This window comes from Rattus norvegicus, chromosome 6, assembly GCF_036323735.1.
Source record: "Rattus norvegicus strain BN/NHsdMcwi chromosome 6, GRCr8, whole genome shotgun sequence".
In the NCBI taxonomy this organism is placed as follows: Eukaryota; Metazoa; Chordata; class Mammalia; order Rodentia; family Muridae; genus Rattus; species Rattus norvegicus.
In genome coordinates this window covers 132,785,992-132,805,670 of record NC_086024.1, presented here as the reverse complement: position 1 = coordinate 132,805,670, position 19,679 = coordinate 132,785,992, and the positions used below count along the sequence as shown (strand labels likewise).

Here is a 19,679-nt window from a genome sequence, read left to right as displayed (position 1 = left end):
TGGTAACTAATAAATACAGGGTAGAGGTCTTTTTATACTATTTTAGTAAACTGCAATTAAATTTAAATTGCATATAGACTATAGATTCAGTTATCTAAAAGTATTTTTTAATGTAATGAACAATAGTGTTGTTCTAATTTCATATTTTAATTTATTTTAAGGTGATATATATTTGCTAGGAAAAAACTTTCTCTCCTTTGTGTGTGTGTGTGTGTGTGTGTGTGTGTGTGTGTGTGTGTGTGTGTATGTGTGTGTATAAGAGAGAGTGTGAGTGAAAAGCAGAAGGGTCTTGATTAGATGTGTATTGATGTAGTTAAATTTTTATTTGATCATATTGAGTGAGTTCGAAGAACTTTATGATGAAAAAATTCCCCAAAGAATTGAATGTAATCTGTGTTTAAAAATAAAAGTCTTAAAAATTGATTTTTTTCCTTCAAGAGCTGAATATATGAACCATGCTTTGATTCTGATTTATGGATTTCAGTAGATGTTTTATGATTTGTTCTTCTGTTAAACTGCTCTGTATCCACTTAGAAAATAAAACAGAAGAGGAGGCTCATTGACCTCCAGAACTGTGCTGCAGAGGGTGCTGTCCCCGCTTGCCTTAGTCATGGCGTGTCACAGTCCGGTGTCTGGCCTCCTTTTTGTTCCCATCTTGCATTTCTGCCTCCTTCCAGGGAAATCCCATTTCCTTAAGATATTGTCTTAAAGGGGAGGGGCTCCATCCTGTCTCTGCTGCGTCTCTTTTTGTCTCTTTTCTCTTGTCTGATTTGGTGAAGTACTTATCAGTGTTACATCGGATGATGTTCTGTCAGAAACCACGCATCCCAGTTATGACACATACGCGACTGTGTCCAAGATCAAATATGAAGGTCTGTGTGTGGTTTCATCTTGGGGTCTTCTTTGGACTTAGGTGTGTCTCCTGTGGCAGATGAACCCATGTTCCTTTTAATTTATGTTTAAGTCATGTAAAATAAATGTATCTTAATCATCAGTTTAATTACACACATTATGGCTTTTCATCAGAACAAACTTAGGTACAACTTAAGAAATGCGAGCCTGTGACTGTTGAGAAGAGCCCTTTGCTCTTCTGCTGGACTGCCCTTTGTATTTTAGGAAATAATTGGTTATGCATTACAACAGTCGAAAACTCTTTAACATACAGTGTTTAGGAGTCATTTTTATGGACGGATCAACTCCCCTTTAGCATGTTTGAATGGCTCTGTGAAGTGACTGGTATGTTCAGGTTGGCCCCCTGAAGCAAAGCAGTCCAGGCATAAGAGAGTCAGTGAAAAGGGATGATGGGTTTTGGGAAGATTTGTATTCTGGGCCCTTTATTGTGTTGGAATCTTTCTTTTTTCCTCAGTGCTCTTCAGCCTTTGTTTAGGTTAAATTTGTTTCATTTGAGAATTGTTTTAGGAAGTACCTAACCATATTCATGCAAGTAACATTTTAAATGTTTGCAGCTGCTTATTTCCCAGTGATAAACACTTGTTCCTGTGCACAACTGTTAACCTCCGAAGCTGCTTTGCACACTGACTGTTTGTGGGTTAGGGATCCACATAATAATGGCGTGTGTTGTTTGGTTCTTCCCAGAGGTTTGTTGTAGGAGCTTAGAATAAGACTGCCGCTGACTGGTGTGGTGCACAGTAACTGTTTATCTAATGTAAGTGCGCCCTGAATCACTCCTCTCTGATGATCCTGAGGAATTTGCATGCTGCATAGCAGCCATCTTCTTTTATACTTTATTAAATATCTGTCAATTATAAATATCAAGGTTTTACATTAATGTCAAGATAGTACATCAAAAATTCATGGAATATGTGACTTTTTCCAAGGGTATTTAATACTTAATGCATTTGTGTCATTTTTCTTTTCAGAGATATTGACAGGTTTTATTAAGTGTTTGTTAGGGAGATTTCATTTTTATCAAGGGACTATAAAGAGAAGCTGCATGCTAAATCAATTTTAAAAGCCAGAATATCATTCATTTTTCCATCTTCAAACACTTATAATCCATAGATTTTATTTAAATTTCTTCTTGGTTTATTTTTGTTTTATGTGAGTGATAGTTCGTGACAGCACTTTAATAAGGATCAGCTCTGCTGACTGCAGTGGTTTTTAATTTCCTTAAGCATCCCTACCAGACCCATGCAATATGGTAAATTCTTCAAAATGCCATACTTACATATTTAGCAATATTGCTTCTTTTTATTGAAGCCAAACAAACAATTTTAGATATTAATCTTTCCCAAACATAGTGATTATTTTGTACTAGCACAATATTACTGTTTTTTAAGGAGGGGCCTCCTTTGGATGGAAAAAGGAGTGCTTTAGAGGGTCACCTGGCTGTGCACAGAGATTCTAGAGTTATTTTAATTTTCACTTATTTCTGAAGTAGAGCTTTATATAGCCTAGGTTGGGCATTACTTCTAAGTAACTGGGATTACGTGTGTGTGTGTGTGTGTGTGTGTGTGTGTGTTTGTGTCAACAGCCCTGGCTTTAGAAGCTCAGCCTTGCATGCTCCCCGTCTGATAAAAGCCGTGGCTGTTGTTTAGTTCCACATCAGCTATTTCTCATGCTTCAGAAATAATCGTTTGCTGCTTATGATCCCGAAGGAAGCTGGTGTCTAGTTTCAGAAGCTGCTTATTAGGGTTTAGGGTAGAGCAGCTAGTAAGTCAGGGCTCCTGCTGGTTCCTGTTGGGCCTCTCTCTTGGAGGTCTATTTGAGGATACTCTGCACTGGTCCCACATATTCCTTTGTCTGGGAAACTATGACACTAAAGTCAGTTGGCCACCAAGAATGAGGTTCCTGTTTCAGCTGCAGAAAAGATCTTTAAAATGCTGGGAAAGCCGTCAGGAAGAAGGAGGTCAGGCTCATGGTAGTTTACGCCCGGAAGGGAGTGGAGTATCCTCACCACGTACCAGGAGTCAAATAGACACTTTCAGTTCACTTCCAATTAATTTTAAGCAACAGTGAAAGGGATTCTTTTTTTTTTAAATTTCTGTTTGGGTATTAAATGAAAGTTGTTTGCAATCAACATTTGTCTTAGCTTTGTTCATTTTTATTTTAAATAAGGGAAGCCATTTATTTCCAACATTAAGTATTAAACATTAAATAAAAGTAGTAGATGAATTATTTTTGATATTCAAATACCTCTAAATCTTTAAAGACTACTATATTCAGATGAAAGGTACTGGCTTTGGTTTCTGTTTTTTTTAGAAACCTGTGTTTATTTAAATGAGGCTGAGTATTGTGGTAGGGACTGATGCACTCTTTCACGCTGCCAATAGATGGTGCTGGCGTCGCAGTGGAGAGAGCCCTGCTGAGGAGGAAGCCACTGGCTGCCTCAGCTCCACATTTTGCTTCAATCTAATTGTTAAGTTCATGTGTCAGTGCAGACTGGCTTTTATACCACAGTCGTGTGTATTGGGTACACCCTGTGGTTTTTTTTTTTTTGTTTTTTTGTTTTGTTTTATTTTTTTGAGAACAGCTATTTCTCATGGTTTCTGAAAATGTTATATAACCACACAGAAAATGTACTTACACTTTTTTTTTTACTTTTTATTTTTAATGTTTTTATCAGGACTGTTAGTTCATGTAAGATATATGCAAACCGTTGAAGGCACATATTGGTTTAGATTTCTACCTTCTTGCTCCTGGAGTGGTCATACATGTTCTTGAGGAGTCCAAGGCTATCTATAGATACTCAACTGTTCGAAGAATCTTGAAGTTCTTTTCAAAACTGAAAACAGTCCATTTTTTTCCTATTTAGTATTAGCCTTGAGAGAGAGGGAGGTAGCATTTTATTATTTGTGGTATTTCACAGGGATTTACCAACTTTCCAAAGGTGTAGTAAGTTCCATAATTGAAGTGAATTACAATATTTTTTAAAAATACCACTTTCACATCATTTAGACTTTGAAAAGAGACATTTGGGTGTGCAAAGTTCTCAGTAATAAAATATAATGAAATTTCACTTTATTACAAATCAAAGGAAAATTGATCAATAGAATCCACTCTCTTTACTATTTTGAAGTTTTACTCTTCTTATCAGGTTAGTTTTGGGAGGAGGAAAAGGCCTTATGACGATTTTTATGTTTAAAGGAAAATCTGGAGTCTATCTTGGCTAAATGCAATGAGGAAGAGGAAGATATACACTCGTGCTCAGAGCCATCTCCAGGCCCTGGCGCAGGCGGGGCATTACTGACCTTCCCCGGCATATCACTCCCCAACCAGACTCAAATGCCCTACCTGTCATGGGCTATTTTGTTTGTTTCTTTAAAGACTTATCTAATTCCACATTGCTAGTACAAATACTCATTTTATCTCACTTTGCTTTATTTATGTTGAGACGGGTTCTAGCTATGTAGGACAGGCAGGTCTCAAATTTTTGATCCTGTCTTCTTAGCCTCTCAAGTGCAGGTGTTTACTGGTATGTATAGATATACCTGGCCCAACATGCATCTTAAAGATTATGTAAATACAATTTTACATTTTGACTTTTCTTCCAAAAGCTTAAAATGAGGCTAAAAAGAGGGGAGAAGCAGGCACCTGGGAGCTAACACCCAGTTGGCCCCTTTTGTAATATATAATTTCCTAAGATTGCACACCCAGGACAAGCTTTTGTTTTCTAATTGATTTACGGTTTGAGCCCCTTCTACCTCATTCCCTACTGCCCCGCACACAGTGCCAGCGAGCACAGTGCAGGGAGCAGTGATGAGTTACAGTGCACTCGTGCTGCCCTACCTGGAGTAACTGTGCTGCGTGCAGAGACACTAGCGGGCGCAAGATCAGCTTCGGCAGATCTTGTCTCCAGCTCCGAGCAACCATGTGTTCATCTGATCACTCACTGCAATCTGTCTATCAGACTGTAATTGAAACTTAAGATTAAAGTCACAGTTACAGCTTTAATTTCTTAATTGAGACAAAGTTTTAAGTGCTTAAAGGTCTAAGGGGGAGGGGATGGTAAAAAGGGAGTGTAAAGCTATAAAATTTTCTTCCATGTATGAAGTCTTCCAGGACTTCAGCTTTATCAAATGTTCTTCTGGCTAGAGAAAAAAGTAATTTAAAACAATGCTGGTCTGTTTTGCCTTTATCTTACTTTTAAATTTTACTTCATTCTCTCACAAGACTTTACTTTTTACTTTGCTTGATTTCCTGTGTTTGATCCACATTTACTGTGTAAATAATTCATTTGCTCATAAGTCGATTGTCATCAAGTGTTATTAGAGAACGTAAGAGTTTCCAGCATACTAGAGGGCTTTTGTAAGTGTTGTTCTTGTGACATACAAAGAGAATAAAATCTAGTCAGAGAGCATGAGACCCCAAGATAGGCAAGCCCTCCCTGTTGGCTCTGCAGGCTCTGTGTTCCCTTCAGAGCTCGTGTCGTAGCAGAGGGTGTGCCCGCCTTTGTGAAAGTAGTCCACCTTCAACTGTGCAGTGTGCTGTCTGGGTTCCGGATGGAGGAATGAAGGAGCAGATTTATGGCGGCCGCTGGGCACAACAAATTAAGTTGACAGTGATGTATGAGGGCACAACAGCACGCTGATCCCTCAGCCGCGCTGCTGGACGCCTCCTGCTTCATTTGGCTCTTGTTAGGATCTGTTAGCAGCTGAATAATGAAATTCTGTTGACTGATTTCTGTTTTCTCTCTTTTCTTCCCACCTCTGCTTCCTAAAACCGTTCATTCCCAGACCCATCCTCATGCCAACAAACTGCCCTTGAAGGATTCTTTCACTTACGAGGACTACAGGTTTGTGTGAGGGTGGTTTCTGAGGATCTGGATGTGAGGGAAACTCGTCAGCAAGTGACCTGCTGTGACCACTTACAGTGTTGAAATGGGCGGTCTCAAAAGCCACAGCAAGCAGCTTTGATAAGCACTGGCATTTTGACAGCTGCCAAGAAACTGCTGTGAGCCTTCTAGTGGCTGAGGTAGCCAAGGAGTGCTGGACTTAATATTAGTGTTAAGTATTGCTAAAGGACTTTTCTCTCTTTTAAGTAGATTAATATCAGTGTGAGGCAGGGATTCTTTTTGAATATAAAGTTAATGCACTATACTATGTAATAAAAGTGCCATGTTCCACGTCTCATACTCACCTACCTTGGAGGGTGTCTGAGTAGAGAGGAGAAACAGCACCCACTTGTCAGTGAGGCTCAAAGCTGGGTAAAGTCAGCATTTGGGTGAGAAGGGGAGCTGGCTTTGGGGACAACAGTTTCATCACCATGCAGGGTGAGACTCAGGCTGCTCCTAGTTCCTTTGCGCACCCAGCCTGTGTACAGGCTTTTTTTCCTGCCATTCTGCCCTTCCTCCTCTCAATCCTGGGTTTAGTTCAAATGGTATAAAAAAGCCTGAAAACTGGGAGCCACCCATAACCTTGGTTTCCTGATTGAGTGCATTCTTGTGGGGGTGGTTTTTAGACAATTCATTCTTAATTTGTTTATTTTCTTTTTGTTACAGGTGGGCCGTCTCGTCAGTTATGACACGGCAAAACCAAATTCCTACAGAGGATGGTTCCCGGGTGACCTTGGCTCTGATTCCTTTATGGGACATGTGCAATCATACCAACGGCCTGGTAAAGATCTCTTCCTGGGTCTGAGACTGGGGGCTGCTGAGCTTCTGGGTGGACCTTCTCCTTGGCTTCCTCTCCCCTGCAGCTCTCACCAGGACAAGCAGAAGCAAACGTTGCTGCTTTCCTGCCTCTAGTAGAAGCTGGGTGTCCTTTTCATGCTGAAAACTGAAAACTCCAGCCTTAGACCACTTTGGGAATCTGCAGCGACTGCATTTGTGTGGTCTAAATCACAGCCCTACCTCTCACATTCCTTTTCTTGTCTTACTGGACCACAGGCTGAACGGGCCACTTTGCTTTTCTATCCTCTTACAAATAGGAATTTATTGAAGAAAACATTCCATCTTTCTGGCTTTCATTCTTATGGCTCGCTCTTTGTGTTCTCTGCTGACTCCTGTTTGCCCCTCACCCTGCTCTGTTCCTCACCCTCGATGGTTTAGCTGCTCTGCTCTGGAGCCTACATATGGGGAGGTTTGTGTGCTAGGCTCTGGGCACAAGTGCAGGGCTGGCTGCCTGGTGGCTGGGAGAGTCAAGACTGGAAGGGTCTTCCTGTGGCCGATTCTGTAAAGGAGGAGGGCAAGTCCTGTTCCTTTGCTCCCTCTGTGATGAGGACTTCCTGGTACTCACAGGTAGGGAGGTGACAAACCCAGCGCATCCTGAAGTCCTCAGCACGGCTGGCCTGCAGGGCGAGCTGGGTTTGATTCCTGTTCCACAGTGCCAGCTTGCTTTGTTATTATTAGCAATATTATAAATAGATTAAAGAAATGCTGAAAATGATTATTTCACATCTATACAGAGGCCTGAGCACATGCGCTGTGCACCAGACACTCAAGGCAAACTGTCTTCCTGCTAATTCTGGTAGTCTTTCAGATCTTAACAATATTTGAACTGTAGCAAGGAAGAAGAATTACACTTTTATAATTACATTTTGTCTTAATTTAGATATGCTTAATTTAATTAGCAGGACTAAGAAATAGCATGTTTTACATTTTCATTAATGAATATAATTTCTATATTCTTTGTTCTTTTTTTCTCCTTTATAGATATTTTTTAAACTGATAAGCTCGAAATTTAAAACAGTTTCAAGGAGCTTTAAATATCTAATCCTTATGTTGTTTTTCCTCTTTATATAAACTAGATCACTATTTCTCAAACTGAATTGATCATTAAATTTTATGTTCATTTCCAATATTAAGTAATCAAAAAGAATTAAACAACACAGAAGTCTCTGTCTCCTCTGGGTTACCAGCTGCGTAGAAGGCTGCCACGGCTGAGGGTGCTGTCCCACTCTCTTCCGTCTTTGACTGTTTATAGCTCCCTTCTGTCCGTAGTCATCGGCGTTCTGAATCAGGCACTGGTGTTATTCCCTGCAGTGGCGCTGTGTACTCTTGCGTTACCTCGGGTTAAGGTAACAGGTAACTCTTGGCATACCTTTTTCTCTAATGTAATTCATGTGTCCTGTGATCTACCATGGTTCTCTGCTGACCCTCAGGAAGGTTGCTCAAGAAGCCAATATGTCATCCTTGTCCCACATACCTAATTGGACACCTTTGTTGATTTGTCTCTGTTACCCTGAGGTTTTGTGGGACATTTCGTGTGGCAGTGTTTAAGGGGTGCAGCTTTCAAACTGTAAAGCTGTATATGATACTCAGGACCTGTTAACCTCTGCTTGGGATGAGGTACTTGATCTCAAGGTGTGATTTTTTCAAGCAAAGGCTTTTCTTCTATGTGTGTCTGTGTGGACTCTCCTTTTACCATTAGACTCTTACAGGGGAACTCAGGAGAAAGGTGTGACCCACTAGTGCTGTCCGCTTTCAACAGTAGTCCATACCCTAGGGACACTCTGTGGTGACAGCAAGGCTGAAGAAGTGCTGCCTAGGATTCTGGTGAATCAGAATGAAGTCCTTTGCCATCTGGAGAAGCAGGTTGTAAGAGGTTATGAGACCCAATCCTCAGCTACAGGAAATATGTCCCTGTGCGTGCGTTAGTGTATGTGTGTGGGTGGAGGCCAGAAGTCAAGGCTGCATGGCTTCCTCTAGTGTTCTCCACCTTGTATTTTGTTGTTTTGGTTTGGTTTCTTATTTTTGAGACAGGGTTTCTCTGTGTAGCCCTGACTGTCCTAGAACTAACCCTGTAGTCCAGGCTAGCCTGAACTCAGAGATCCAGCTGCCTCTGCCCCCTAAAGGTATATGCCACCACCGCCCAGCTCCATATCATACTTCTGAGACAAGGTCTCCCACAGTAACCCTGGAGCTTGCTGCTTTCACTAGGTGGTCCAGGAGGTTTGCCTGACTTTGGCCTTTGTGATGGTGTTAAAGATGCACAACGCTGTGTTTGGGTTTCTGTGTTTATTTAATTTAACATAAATGCTAGAGATCCACACTCTTAATCTCATGCTTGCACAGCAAGGATTTTTACCCACCACACCATTTCCCTCATTTTGGGAATGTGTATCTTTAAACCTTGCCCTGATCTGTCCAAAATTAGCAGAATTGACAGGATTTTTCTTGAAGTCATTCAGTTTCCCTGAGAAGGATTCTGTGAAGGGGTTTATAGAGCATTGTGTGTGTTGTGATGAGAATAGCATGTGTAACTCTGTTAGTCGGGGTGGGAAAAAGCTCTCAAGGCCCTTCTGTTTAGCTTTTGAAAAGTCCACAGTCATTTGGATTCTAAGCTCAGGTGAAAACCCCAGTTCTTATGACAATGTACATGTCTCGCCTGCTTGTGACTTCTTGCTGTCCCTAATACCAGTGCAACCCACCTCAGTGCTTTGTGTTTGCTGCTGCTCCTGCTCAGACACTTGTTCCTCAGATGCTCATGACACTGAAAGTTATTGTCAATTGGGGCCAGCTACCCTGGGCATTCTATGTAAGCTGAGTGTCACTTCTGTCACACAAGTCCCCTTCTTGTCCTGTGTGTACTTCCTACAGTGCCCATACATTATAATTCCTTTGGTTGGTTTGCTTGTTTGTTTGTTTATAATGAAACAAACAAACCTGGACTGGTTTGTAGCCTGGACTGGTTTTGGATTTGCTGTGCAGTCCCAAATGACTGGAACTCCTTCAAGTCTGAGTGCTGGGCTTACAGGTGGTACTCCACTGCACCGGCCTCCACCCATTATTTTGGGAGGTCCATCATCTGTTGGTTTGAACTGACAAGCATATGCACTCTGGTCTAGGACAAACAGCAGGGCACATGGACACAACTGTAATCTGTTTCTTCAGTTTTTCCACTGTTGTTTCCAAGTCGAATCAACAAGAATGCATTACTTCATTTCTTCTTCATACACAATGCAAGTAATGGATTTATATTGTGAGGAAATTGAAAGAAAGATGGAAATGGTTATGTCCTCTGTGTGTTTGAGGGAGTAATGTTTCACACTCTTTCTTCTATGGTACTGCTTAATAGGTAAGTCTTTATTCTCCAGGATGCAATGAGTGTGACCAAAAGAAGCCAGAATAACTGTACACAGTCTGGGAGGTTGGCAGTGCTCAGAGGGGTGAGGCATCAAGATGGACTGTTTACTGAATCGGAACTCAATTCCCACCCCTGGGAGTTTGTGCCTCAAGGCAGCCTTTTCAAAGGCAGTGTAGGTGTTAGGCACTGTACATCAAACACTGGAGACTCTGATTTGGAAAACACTCCTGCTCTCTTGCAGGCTGGGGGAGGCGAGTATGTAGGCATATGTGGTGGTAGCTAGGGAAGAGAGAGGATGAGGGAGGTGAAATGGGAGGTGTTCCCCAAAAGAAGACTAGTTTCTGAGTAGAGTAGGAGTTAAAGATGGCTCCATGCAAGAGGGAACAAGACCCCATGGCCTGCATGGCAGAGAACACCAGGCTCTGAGACCTCCTGGGACCTTGGCACTGTCCGGAATGACTACGTGCTCAGCAGTGTGAAGGTCTGTGGTGCTGCAGCCTGTCCCAGTCAGAGGGGTTGGAAGATTACAGGTTGATAAAGCAAGGACAAGAACAGTCATGAGGGAGAACTGGATGTAAAGACTCCAGAGTAAGAGCAGCCACTTCTGTGTATTGCATACAGAGACCTTGCCAAGACAGCTGTGCCATTGGGGTCAGGCTAGGGACGTTTCTGTACTGTCTATGCCATGTGGGCTTAGAGACTCTTAGTAAACAGAGAGGAACTAATAACTCTTTACTTGCCTTTGCTTACCTGAGAGTTTAGGTGACTGTGATTACAGAGTAAAGTATGTCTGTGACTTAGAAGCCACTCTTTTCTTGTCTTCTTGATTCTTACACAGTAGAAAAACCCACTTTTTTTTTTTTTTTTTTTTCCCCAGAGCTGGGGACCGAACCCAGGGCCTTGCGCTTCCTAGGCAAGCGCTCTACTACTGAGCTAAATCCCCAACCCCGAAAAACCCACTTTTTATGTGTTGCTGGTAAAAAGAGTCCAGGTCCTTGTGCATAGTAAACCAGTGCTCTATCACTGAACTAAATCCTGCCCCCACATTGATTTCTCCCTGGAAAAAAGTTATATAAAAGTAAAGCTTGTCGGTAATTACAGACCCCAGAAACACCCATGACTAGTGAACAAGCACGACTGCCAGTGTAGTATGTGTCTTGTCTTCTGTGGAGACCTTCCTCAGGGCTCAAAGGCAGTGGTTTTCATAGTGTGTTTGGTGGAGTTCCAGAAGTGATGCCCATTGTCTTTTCCAAGAGAGGTTTGTTTACTTTCAGACTTCAGTTTCCTGTACAATCTTTGGTGTGCATGGAAATGGCTGACATCCTCACCAGCTCTTTGCTTGAATGTTGAAAGCCTTTGCTGCCCTGTGAGCACCACTAGACACCTTTGTCCTGAGGGATGGCTGCCTCATCACCCTGTCTTTCTCTGCTGCCTAGATCACAACTGGCTATAACCTGGAAGATGACCGCTGTGAGTGCGTGGCTCTGCAGGACTTTCAGGCTGGAGATCAGGTAGGTTTCAGCATTCTAGCTGAGGGGTGGCTTTGTTATCCTTAGGAGGCGTTGGCCAGAGGGAGGAGCTGGGACACTGATCTTTAGGGTTGTTTTCTGACCAAATCTTGAGTCAGAAAGATGCTTTGAATTGTACTTTGCATCCTCGAAGAAAACAATGTAGCTGTTTGCACTATGCAATACTGTTAGCCAAAATAGAGTTTGTCACATAATACTGAAACAAATGTTTCCTTTCATAAGCTGCATTTCTTTATAAAGAGATGGTATTTAAAAGAGATGGGGGTTAGGTTGCTAAAACCTAAGGGACTTAGAACAATCATTCCTGTCCTCTTAGACTTTCACTGTGATGTGTATATTTTTTATCTAATAATTTGAGTAGAGGCACAGTTAAATTTCCCAGTCAATTTGAAACACACATCTACAAATCTCTGTAATTATTAGTTTTACAACCCAGCACATAATAGAAAACCAATAGAGACAGACACCGCTTTCCACTTGGTCTGCCCTTCAGAAAACTCACAGCCCTGTTAGTGTGAAAGTGCACAGGCTGTGGAAGTGGGCTTCTGACAGAAGTTAATTTAAAGGCCTATTCTAGAGTGTTCCCCTGTTTTGGAAGGAAAGGAAGACGCGGTACATTCTAAAGTACAGTTTAAGAGGGGCAGTCTGTGTGGAGAGGCTTAGCAGGCCGGGGTCAGTATGTCCCTGGGCCCTTCTCCCCCTGCCTACTCGTAGTAGACATGTGTGTTTGGCTTTACTCTCCTTAGATACGAGTCTGGGGACTTAGAAGGGTTGCACACGTACACCTTCCATGCAGCATGCTCTACCGAGCAGATGTGTGGTTACTATGGAGGCCTGTCTGCTGTGTAAAGTAGTGTGAATATACATGAGGACTAAGCCTGTTGCTCTGCTCTGTTTGAAGAGCACGTACTAAGTTTGTTTTATGTCCTTCTATTTCTTCTCTACCGCATCTTAGATTTACATTTTTTACGGCACTCGGTCAAATGCAGAGTTTGTGATCCACAGTGGTTTTTTCTTTGACAATAACTCACACGACAGAGTGAAAATAAAGCTTGGAGTGAGTAAAAGTGACAGGCTCTACGCTATGAAGGCTGAGGTCTTGGCTCGGGCTGGCATCCCAACGTACGTAGAGAATATCCTGGCTTGGCTCTTCCCTTTGGTGCGTGTGGTATTTCTATAACGTAGTGTTTAATCTGTGTGTTAATAGAGTTCTCCACAGTAGTGTGTCTCAACCCCTTTATCCCGTTATACAGCAGATCCAGACCTTGGCCGTGTGGTCGTTTACCAGTGCTTCAGATAGGTAGAAGGGTGTTGCTAGCACTCGCAGCTAGTTCCAGGGGAGCTGGCCTGCAGTCCTCAGGTTAAAGAAGCCCTCCGGTGTCATTAATGTCTTTCACCTTGAAAAGGCTAACGACATGGATCAATTTGTTTTGTTTAATTCTTTGCCACCATTAGTTTCGGTAATGAAGTCATGATCCTCACTGATTCCATGAATTTCTGGTTAGTTTCTTTAAATTTTCTTGCATTTGAGGTGTGAAGTGGTAAAGAAGATGAGAATTATGATTTATTAGTTTTCCGGGGACTAGAGGAACCATTCTTAATGAAAATGGATTATCTGAACTTTTTTTTATTGAGCTTGTCAATATTTGATTAATGATAAAGTGTGAGCTCAACATGAATTACTGTTAATGTTCGTAAGGACTGTGGGTGTGTTTAATTCTCTCACTGTGAGGATGTGACCCCAGAGTCAGGTCAGGCAGCAGGCATGCTGGCAAGAGTGGCCAGGGCCTGGCAGGGCTTCCCCACCCACCAGCTTCATGCTTTCCAAGGTGCGTGCCTACCATGTAGTGAGGCTCAGCTCTGCTGTGTGAGGGCCCGGGCATCTTCCTCTGGAGGAACTGTGGGCCTGACCTCAGATTTTGTTGTTTTCAGATCCAGTGTTTTTGCATTGCATTTTACTGAGCCACCCATCTCTGCCCAGCTTCTAGCTTTTCTCCGAGTATTCTGCATGACTGAAGGTAAAAACAGTTTTTTTTTTCTTCTTAAATTGTAAAGCATGGGGAGGTGGCTCAAATTACAGATAAAATTCTTAAGATGGTAGGGGAAGGTGGCAATATTGGAGAGAGAACTAATCTGTTGTCCACTGGGATTGAAGAGTCCAAACATCCTGGGATGGTAAGAAATACTGCAGACAGCACCTGTATAAGACAAAATGTTCCTGGCCACAACTCCGTGTTTCAGACGCAGGAAGGACTAAATCCATGTATTGAGTTTTCTGCTTGCTTAGGACAAGTCCTCTGAGCCGGCTGTGCCCAGTGGCCTGGTGAGCTCGAGCTTTTGTTCACACCCTCGACTGTGTGCCCAGTTGCTGGTCTGGGGCTTTCATCCGTGCTGGGGCCTGTTGTTTTATACTACCTTCAACCCTACACAGAATGGCTGGGCTAGAGAATAAATGATTTACTGAACAGTTAAATGTTTTTCTAGAACAAAGCCACCTAAGTGTTAGGGAAGTGCAGCTGGCTAAAGCAGTCATTGCAGCCATGGATAGGTGGCTGTCCCTGCTGTCCCCATCTCTTGTGGGTTCAGGGCTTGACAGGAAGCCTGAGTGTACAAGAACTTAGTCCTAGAGTGTAGACAGTAGAGACGAAGCTATCGGGAACCAGAGTGAGACAGGGTAGCTGTCCCTGAAGAGCAAGCACCTTCCATCACACAGAAACTTTTCTGTGTACAGGCTAGGGTGGTCTGTGGTATTTTCTTCTATATTTAATGAGCAAGGAATCTAGGGGGGTGGGGCGGGGGAGGAACGCTGGTAATGGCAGTCCCTGTAGCTTGTGCCATGCCCAGTGTTCTACACGGTGCTTCCTGTGTTTTTATCTTGTGCCTTGTAAGGTGCTTCCTATCACGCTGGTGGAGTCTCCAGTTCAGAGTGTGAAGAGTGAGAAAAGGGCTGCTCAGCTAATGACTGGTGGCCTTGACCCAGAGCCAACCTAGCTACTTCCAGAGTCCCTGTCCCAGACAGTCCCATGTTCCTGCTGATGTGCAACTGATAGAATTCATGGGGCAATTCTTGGTGTATTTGCATGTGGTGATGGTGGGGGGAAGGTAGGGGGAAGAGTAGGATGAGGTATTCCCTGTAGACACAGGCAGGGGACTGCCCTTACTCAGCAAGAGAGACTCAGGCCACCTTGGGCCCGGGAACCTCTGGGGAAAGGATGACAGGGACAAGAAAGGTTTGGTGTCTAGGTCAGGCCAGTGGCTGCTTTGTATGGCTTGTCTGCAGCCATGGCGCTGGGAGGCCAGGAACAGTGATGGCAGTGGCTCAGAACTGGAAACTTCTGGAAAGAAATTTCTGTTTCTAAAGAAGCTTTTTTTTTTTTTTTTTTTTTTTTTAAATATCTTTATCTCTATGAAAGGTTAAGCCTGAATTTTACCTTGGAACTAGATAGTCATTTTTAAAACATCAGATAACATGCCCTTTTTAAAAATCTCTTGTGTTTGGTGCTGTTCTGTAGTTTCTTCTCAGAAGACAGTTTGTCTTCTCAGTCGTCACAGACAATCAATCGATGGAGTCTGTGAACCACTCCAACTAATACTAATAAAGTTTGGTTTGCTGGCAGCACAGCTCCCGATTTGAATTGTAAATAGTGACAGCTGTAGGGCATTTAGCTCTGAAAGAGAGACTGTCTCACAGTTACATAAGAAGCTTGGGTGTGTTTGTTGAACTGAACAGGATGGGCAGGAGAGGAACGCTCAGAGCCATTGCTGAGTTATTCTTCTTACACAGATCTGTAAGGTATTGAGAGGCTGTGTTTCTGTGTGGTTTAGATTGCTGAGAGCGAGCGAGGGAGAGGGAGAGAAGCTGGGAGGGGGGCAGGCAGGCTGACTCTGACTGAGACTGACTCACTTTTCTTTGAGTCAGGTTTCTACAGTCCATGTACTTGCTTCTCCATCTTTGGCTTACGTGTGTAGTTACCAGGACGACAGTGGCTCCCAGTATCTTTAAGATGTTATTTTATCTTATTTATGTATGTGTGCCCGTATGTCTGTCTGCATACCATGTGTGTGCAGTGGCCACAGAGGCCAGAAGAAAGCGTTGACTATCCTGGAACTAGAGGCACAGATGGTTGTGAGCTGCCATGTGGTGAAGCTGGGACCTCTAGAAGGACCCAGGACTCAACCTGAGCTGTTCCTTCCTCCTCGGTGTCCTTGACACCAGTTGGTAAGGTGAGGTCTTTACTCCAGGGCTAGCAAGAACAGTTCTGTCATAGTGAGGGTGTGGCCATAGATGTCTTCAGACATAGTCTTCCGAGCCTGTCTCAAGGCTCTCAGTGTCCCTCTCTGAGTTGGGCATGAGTCAGTACTGCCTTTCAGGGAGGCCTCACTTGACCTCCTGGCCTGGAACTTAGCTGTGCCTCTGCTCAGAGAGCCTGGAAGACTGTGCTGGGGGACATAGAGGACGGACGGCTTGTCAGAGTGAGCTGTGCTGCCTTCCCGACTGACTGCTATGTGTGTCTCTTGTAGAGGAGCTGAAAGAGCACTTGCTAGGGGACAGCGCCATTGACAGGATCTTCACTCTGGGGAACTCGGAGTTTCCTGTCAGCTGGGACAATGAGGTCAAACTTTGGACATTTCTGGAAGATAGAGCCTCACTTCTTTTAAAAACATATAAAACGACAATTGAGGTAATTAGATGAATGAAGATCATGCTTGGCATGTTTCTAGTCCTTCATTCTGATTCTCAGCAATGTATATGTGACATTCCTTATTTGGTGCCAGTGTTTCACAGTTTATCATGTTGATTTTAATAGCACTTGATAAATTTTACACAGTTAGTACTTTTAAAAACTATCTTTAATTCATGATACCACAAATATAAGCTTTTCTTCCCCTCCTATCCCCCATCCCTCCCTCAGCTCTTTCTCTCTCCTGTGCACCAGCATACAGAGGCTTGTCGTACAGCCAAACCCCCGTCCTATTTTCAAGACAGAGTGTCACTAAAGTCATCCAGGCCTCGAACTTATCACCATGCTGACAGTCTCCTGACTAGCTGAGATTACAGGCTGTCACCAGGCCTGGCTGGAAGACTTGTTTCTCTCTTCTTTTTTAATTTTTAGCCTTCACTCTAGGCCCACATGGGGCTCCAATCACAGAGATGAACGCAAGTGATGCCCTCCATTCTGTGTTGGCTCCATTTAACTTGGCCTTAGCTCTGTTTTGAGAGTACGGACTTACTGTAACAAGAGCCCTGAGTCAGCTGCAGTTTTGCTGGAAGTGTTGGGTCATTCGGCGATGTGAAGCCTCAGTTTAAAAGCTGTTAGCACCTTACCCTCTCAGGCTGAGCTGCAGCTTGGTGCTGCTTCGACAATTTAGAGTTCTTGTCATTAACTTGATGTCTCTCGCCCCCCCAGGAAGATAAGACTGTCTTGAAAAACCCTGACCTCTCTGTCCGTGCCACGATGGCCATCAAATTGCGCTTGGGTGAGAAGGAGATTTTGGAAAAAGCAGTGAAGAGTGCAGCCATGAACCGAGAGTACTACCGCAAACACATGGAGGAGAGGGCGCCACTGCCCAGATACGAGGAGAGTGACCTGGGGCTGTTGGAGGGTGGTGTGGGGGACTCGAGGCTCCCTCTGGTCCTGAGAAAGCTGGAGGAGGAGGCAGGTGTACAGGAGTCTCTGAGTCTCACAGAGACTGTCAGCAAAGTCAAGGCTGCCGAAAATGGGCTCGTCAATGGGGAAAGCTTGATCCCTAATGGGACCAGGTCTGAAAATGAAAGCTTAAGCCCAGAAGAGAGTGAAAACACGACAGGAGACACGGAAGAGTCTTCAGGAAGCATGGATGCGGTGAAGGAGCGACTCTGAGATGCTCACGGATCCAGTTGAGCAGAAGTTGCAGACAGCCCACCACATCACCGTGTTCCTTGTTAACATTTTTCTTTTCGCAGAGAGGAAAATATGTTTTGCTGCTTTATATAAAGTGATTTTTAAGTTATTATAAAGATCTAGCTTCCCTTTTTGATTAAGATTGCCATCTTGCTTCTGGGCGGAATAAAGTAGTGAAGAGCAGCAGAGGGGAGGAGGCGCCCTTGAGAGACTGCAGACCAGCTGTGGGCAGCGCTGCTCTCCTCGCTCCACAGTGAGTGCTGGCGCTGCTCCTGCCGAGGGAGTGAGGTTGGACTCTGGGTGTCGAGTGGATGGTGGAGGGTGAGGCACAGTGAAAAGAAAGCTGGGTGAGGTGGTTACAAACAAGAGTCTGGGCAAATCTTTTATTTTTTTCCTTAACAAGAATATCCCCAGTACCAAAAGAAAAGGTAAGGTGGCAACCTGATTTTTAATGGCTTAAAATGTTGATGATGATCCTAATTATATAAACACACACATATATCTAGTAATTTCTAAGGATTTGTTTACTTTTTGTGTTCTGTTTTGCTGTATTAAAAACTTGTCCTTTACCTTAAATCAAAGTAGGCCTCGCGTCCTCCTGGGTTTTCACGCTGGCTTTGTTTCAGAGAGGTGCACTGACTCCAGTGATGGCAGTGGAGTGCCGTAGACACTGCAGCCGTGGCTCACGCACGGTGTCGGGATAGGCGGCCCCCTGGCTTTCTGGTTTCACAACAAGCTAGAGATTTTCAAAGCTACCCTTTTGAGTAAAACCCCTTATTAAAAGAAAAAAACATGACTGGTGTTTTTGTTTGTTCCTTTTCTGGGGGAGTAGCGCAGGCCCTGAGTCGATCCTTTAGCAGAGCATCTCACATGCTCCCTGACCACTGGGGAACACTGCCATGTCCCTGGCTGTGCTGGTCACACATACAGAGACTATATGGGAGTTTGCCTGGGTGCCCAGAGGCCTACAGAGGCGCTGCCCCTTTCTTAGCCTCCAGCAGTGCTCCAGAGGGATTTGAGGTTACCAGGAGTAGATGGAGGGAGATAAAGGCTGGCTTTCATGGGAAGTGGGGTTTGAGGCAGTGTCCCTTTGGAGGGGAGGCCTCCAAAGCCTCGAGTTTCTAGTCTACTGATTTGTTTATAGTTTCCCTTGGTCGCATATCCATATCATCACTGGCATCCAGACTGTCAAAGACAGGGTTCATTTTGGAAACCACCGTGTGAGTGATTTTCCCTAGTTTGATAAGGACTGTGGAGATAAAGGTAGCTATGTAGCAGCCCTGCTTCTGTTCAGAGAAGGCAAGGCCCTGCAGATGATCTGCTTGGCTCTCTGCTCTGGGTTCAGATGGGCAGCACATTGGGTGGGGTCTTGAGTACCACAGACGGACTGGACACTAGTGTAGGCTTGTGTGAGGCTGGGGCCATCTGTAATTCTGGCTGCTACTGTGACCGGATATGTGAGACCAAGTCTTTTGTCAGCCTCATTCCAGGGACAGCTTACCAGAATGCTACCTGGCATGTGGAGTTTGCATACTGACCTGTGCTGTCTCAGTTAATGCTGCGGAAAGAGTGAGTTTTGCATTAATCTGCCTTTAGGTACAGGTTTTCACTGCACTGAAGGTCGGGCCTTGTGCACACACATGCAATCCCAGGGTAGAAAGGCCATCGTGCACGGGACACTTACAAACTATCTGCTGGGGAGTTCGAGTAAGATAGAGCTGCTTGAGCCAAGATTCCAGTCTCCACGGACACCTTTGGTAGAGACACAGTGACACCCATTTCTGGGGCCCCGGAGTCTGTCAGTTACTTTTCCATCACAAAGTCTGCATCATTGGCCCACAAAGTGACTGTAGTGTGCTATCCAAAGGCAGAACCGATGTTGAGCAGTGCTGCTCTCCAGAGCCCTTGGCTTCCCCACAGGACTCTGACGGTGGGAGATTCAGGTGGTCTCCTGCCCATTCATGGCAGAGTGCTACTCACATGGGACCCCAGTGTCCCTCCCACTCAGAGGTGGAGGGAAAGTGATCGATTCGGTGATGTTGGAGAACCCTCATTGCCGTAGACATGGCAATGGGCCTTCCTCTCTCCTGCGTCACGGTAAAGTTTTCTTTCTCCCTGGAACCTTGGGACAAGAGGCTGCTGAGGCCAGTCTTGGAAGTGCCATCTGTAAACAGCAGGAGAGTCACTGGCCTGCAAAGTATCCAGTTTTCTCTGGAAACTGACCATTGATTGTTTTCCTCAAAAAGTTTCTAAATCAGGCCCACAAGGTGCACACTCAATTG

The 19,679-nt window shown here is 44.1% G+C and overlaps 1 protein-coding gene across 5 annotated transcripts in view; it reads left to right on the top strand.

Annotated features, from left to right (window-relative positions):
* Setd3 (SET domain containing 3, actin N3(tau)-histidine methyltransferase) overlaps nt 1-18,193 on the top strand; it is a 66,944-nt gene extending 48,751 nt beyond the window's left edge. For all 5 annotated transcript variants that reach the window (NM_001346470.1, XM_063261779.1, XM_063261781.1 and 2 more), the window contains 7 exons: nt 5,697-5,755; nt 6,461-6,575; nt 11,423-11,497; nt 12,471-12,637; nt 13,448-13,533; nt 16,037-16,197; nt 16,924-18,193. In NM_001346470.1, the coding sequence (NP_001333399.1) occupies nt 5,697-5,755; nt 6,461-6,575; nt 11,423-11,497; nt 12,471-12,637; nt 13,448-13,533; nt 16,037-16,197; nt 16,924-17,376 (1,116 nt within the window). In that variant the 3' untranslated portion in view covers nt 17,377-18,193. The remainder of the gene's footprint in view (nt 1-5,696; nt 5,756-6,460; nt 6,576-11,422; nt 11,498-12,470; nt 12,638-13,447; nt 13,534-16,036; nt 16,198-16,923) is intronic.
* Nucleotides 18,194-19,679: the final 1,486 nt, after the last annotated feature.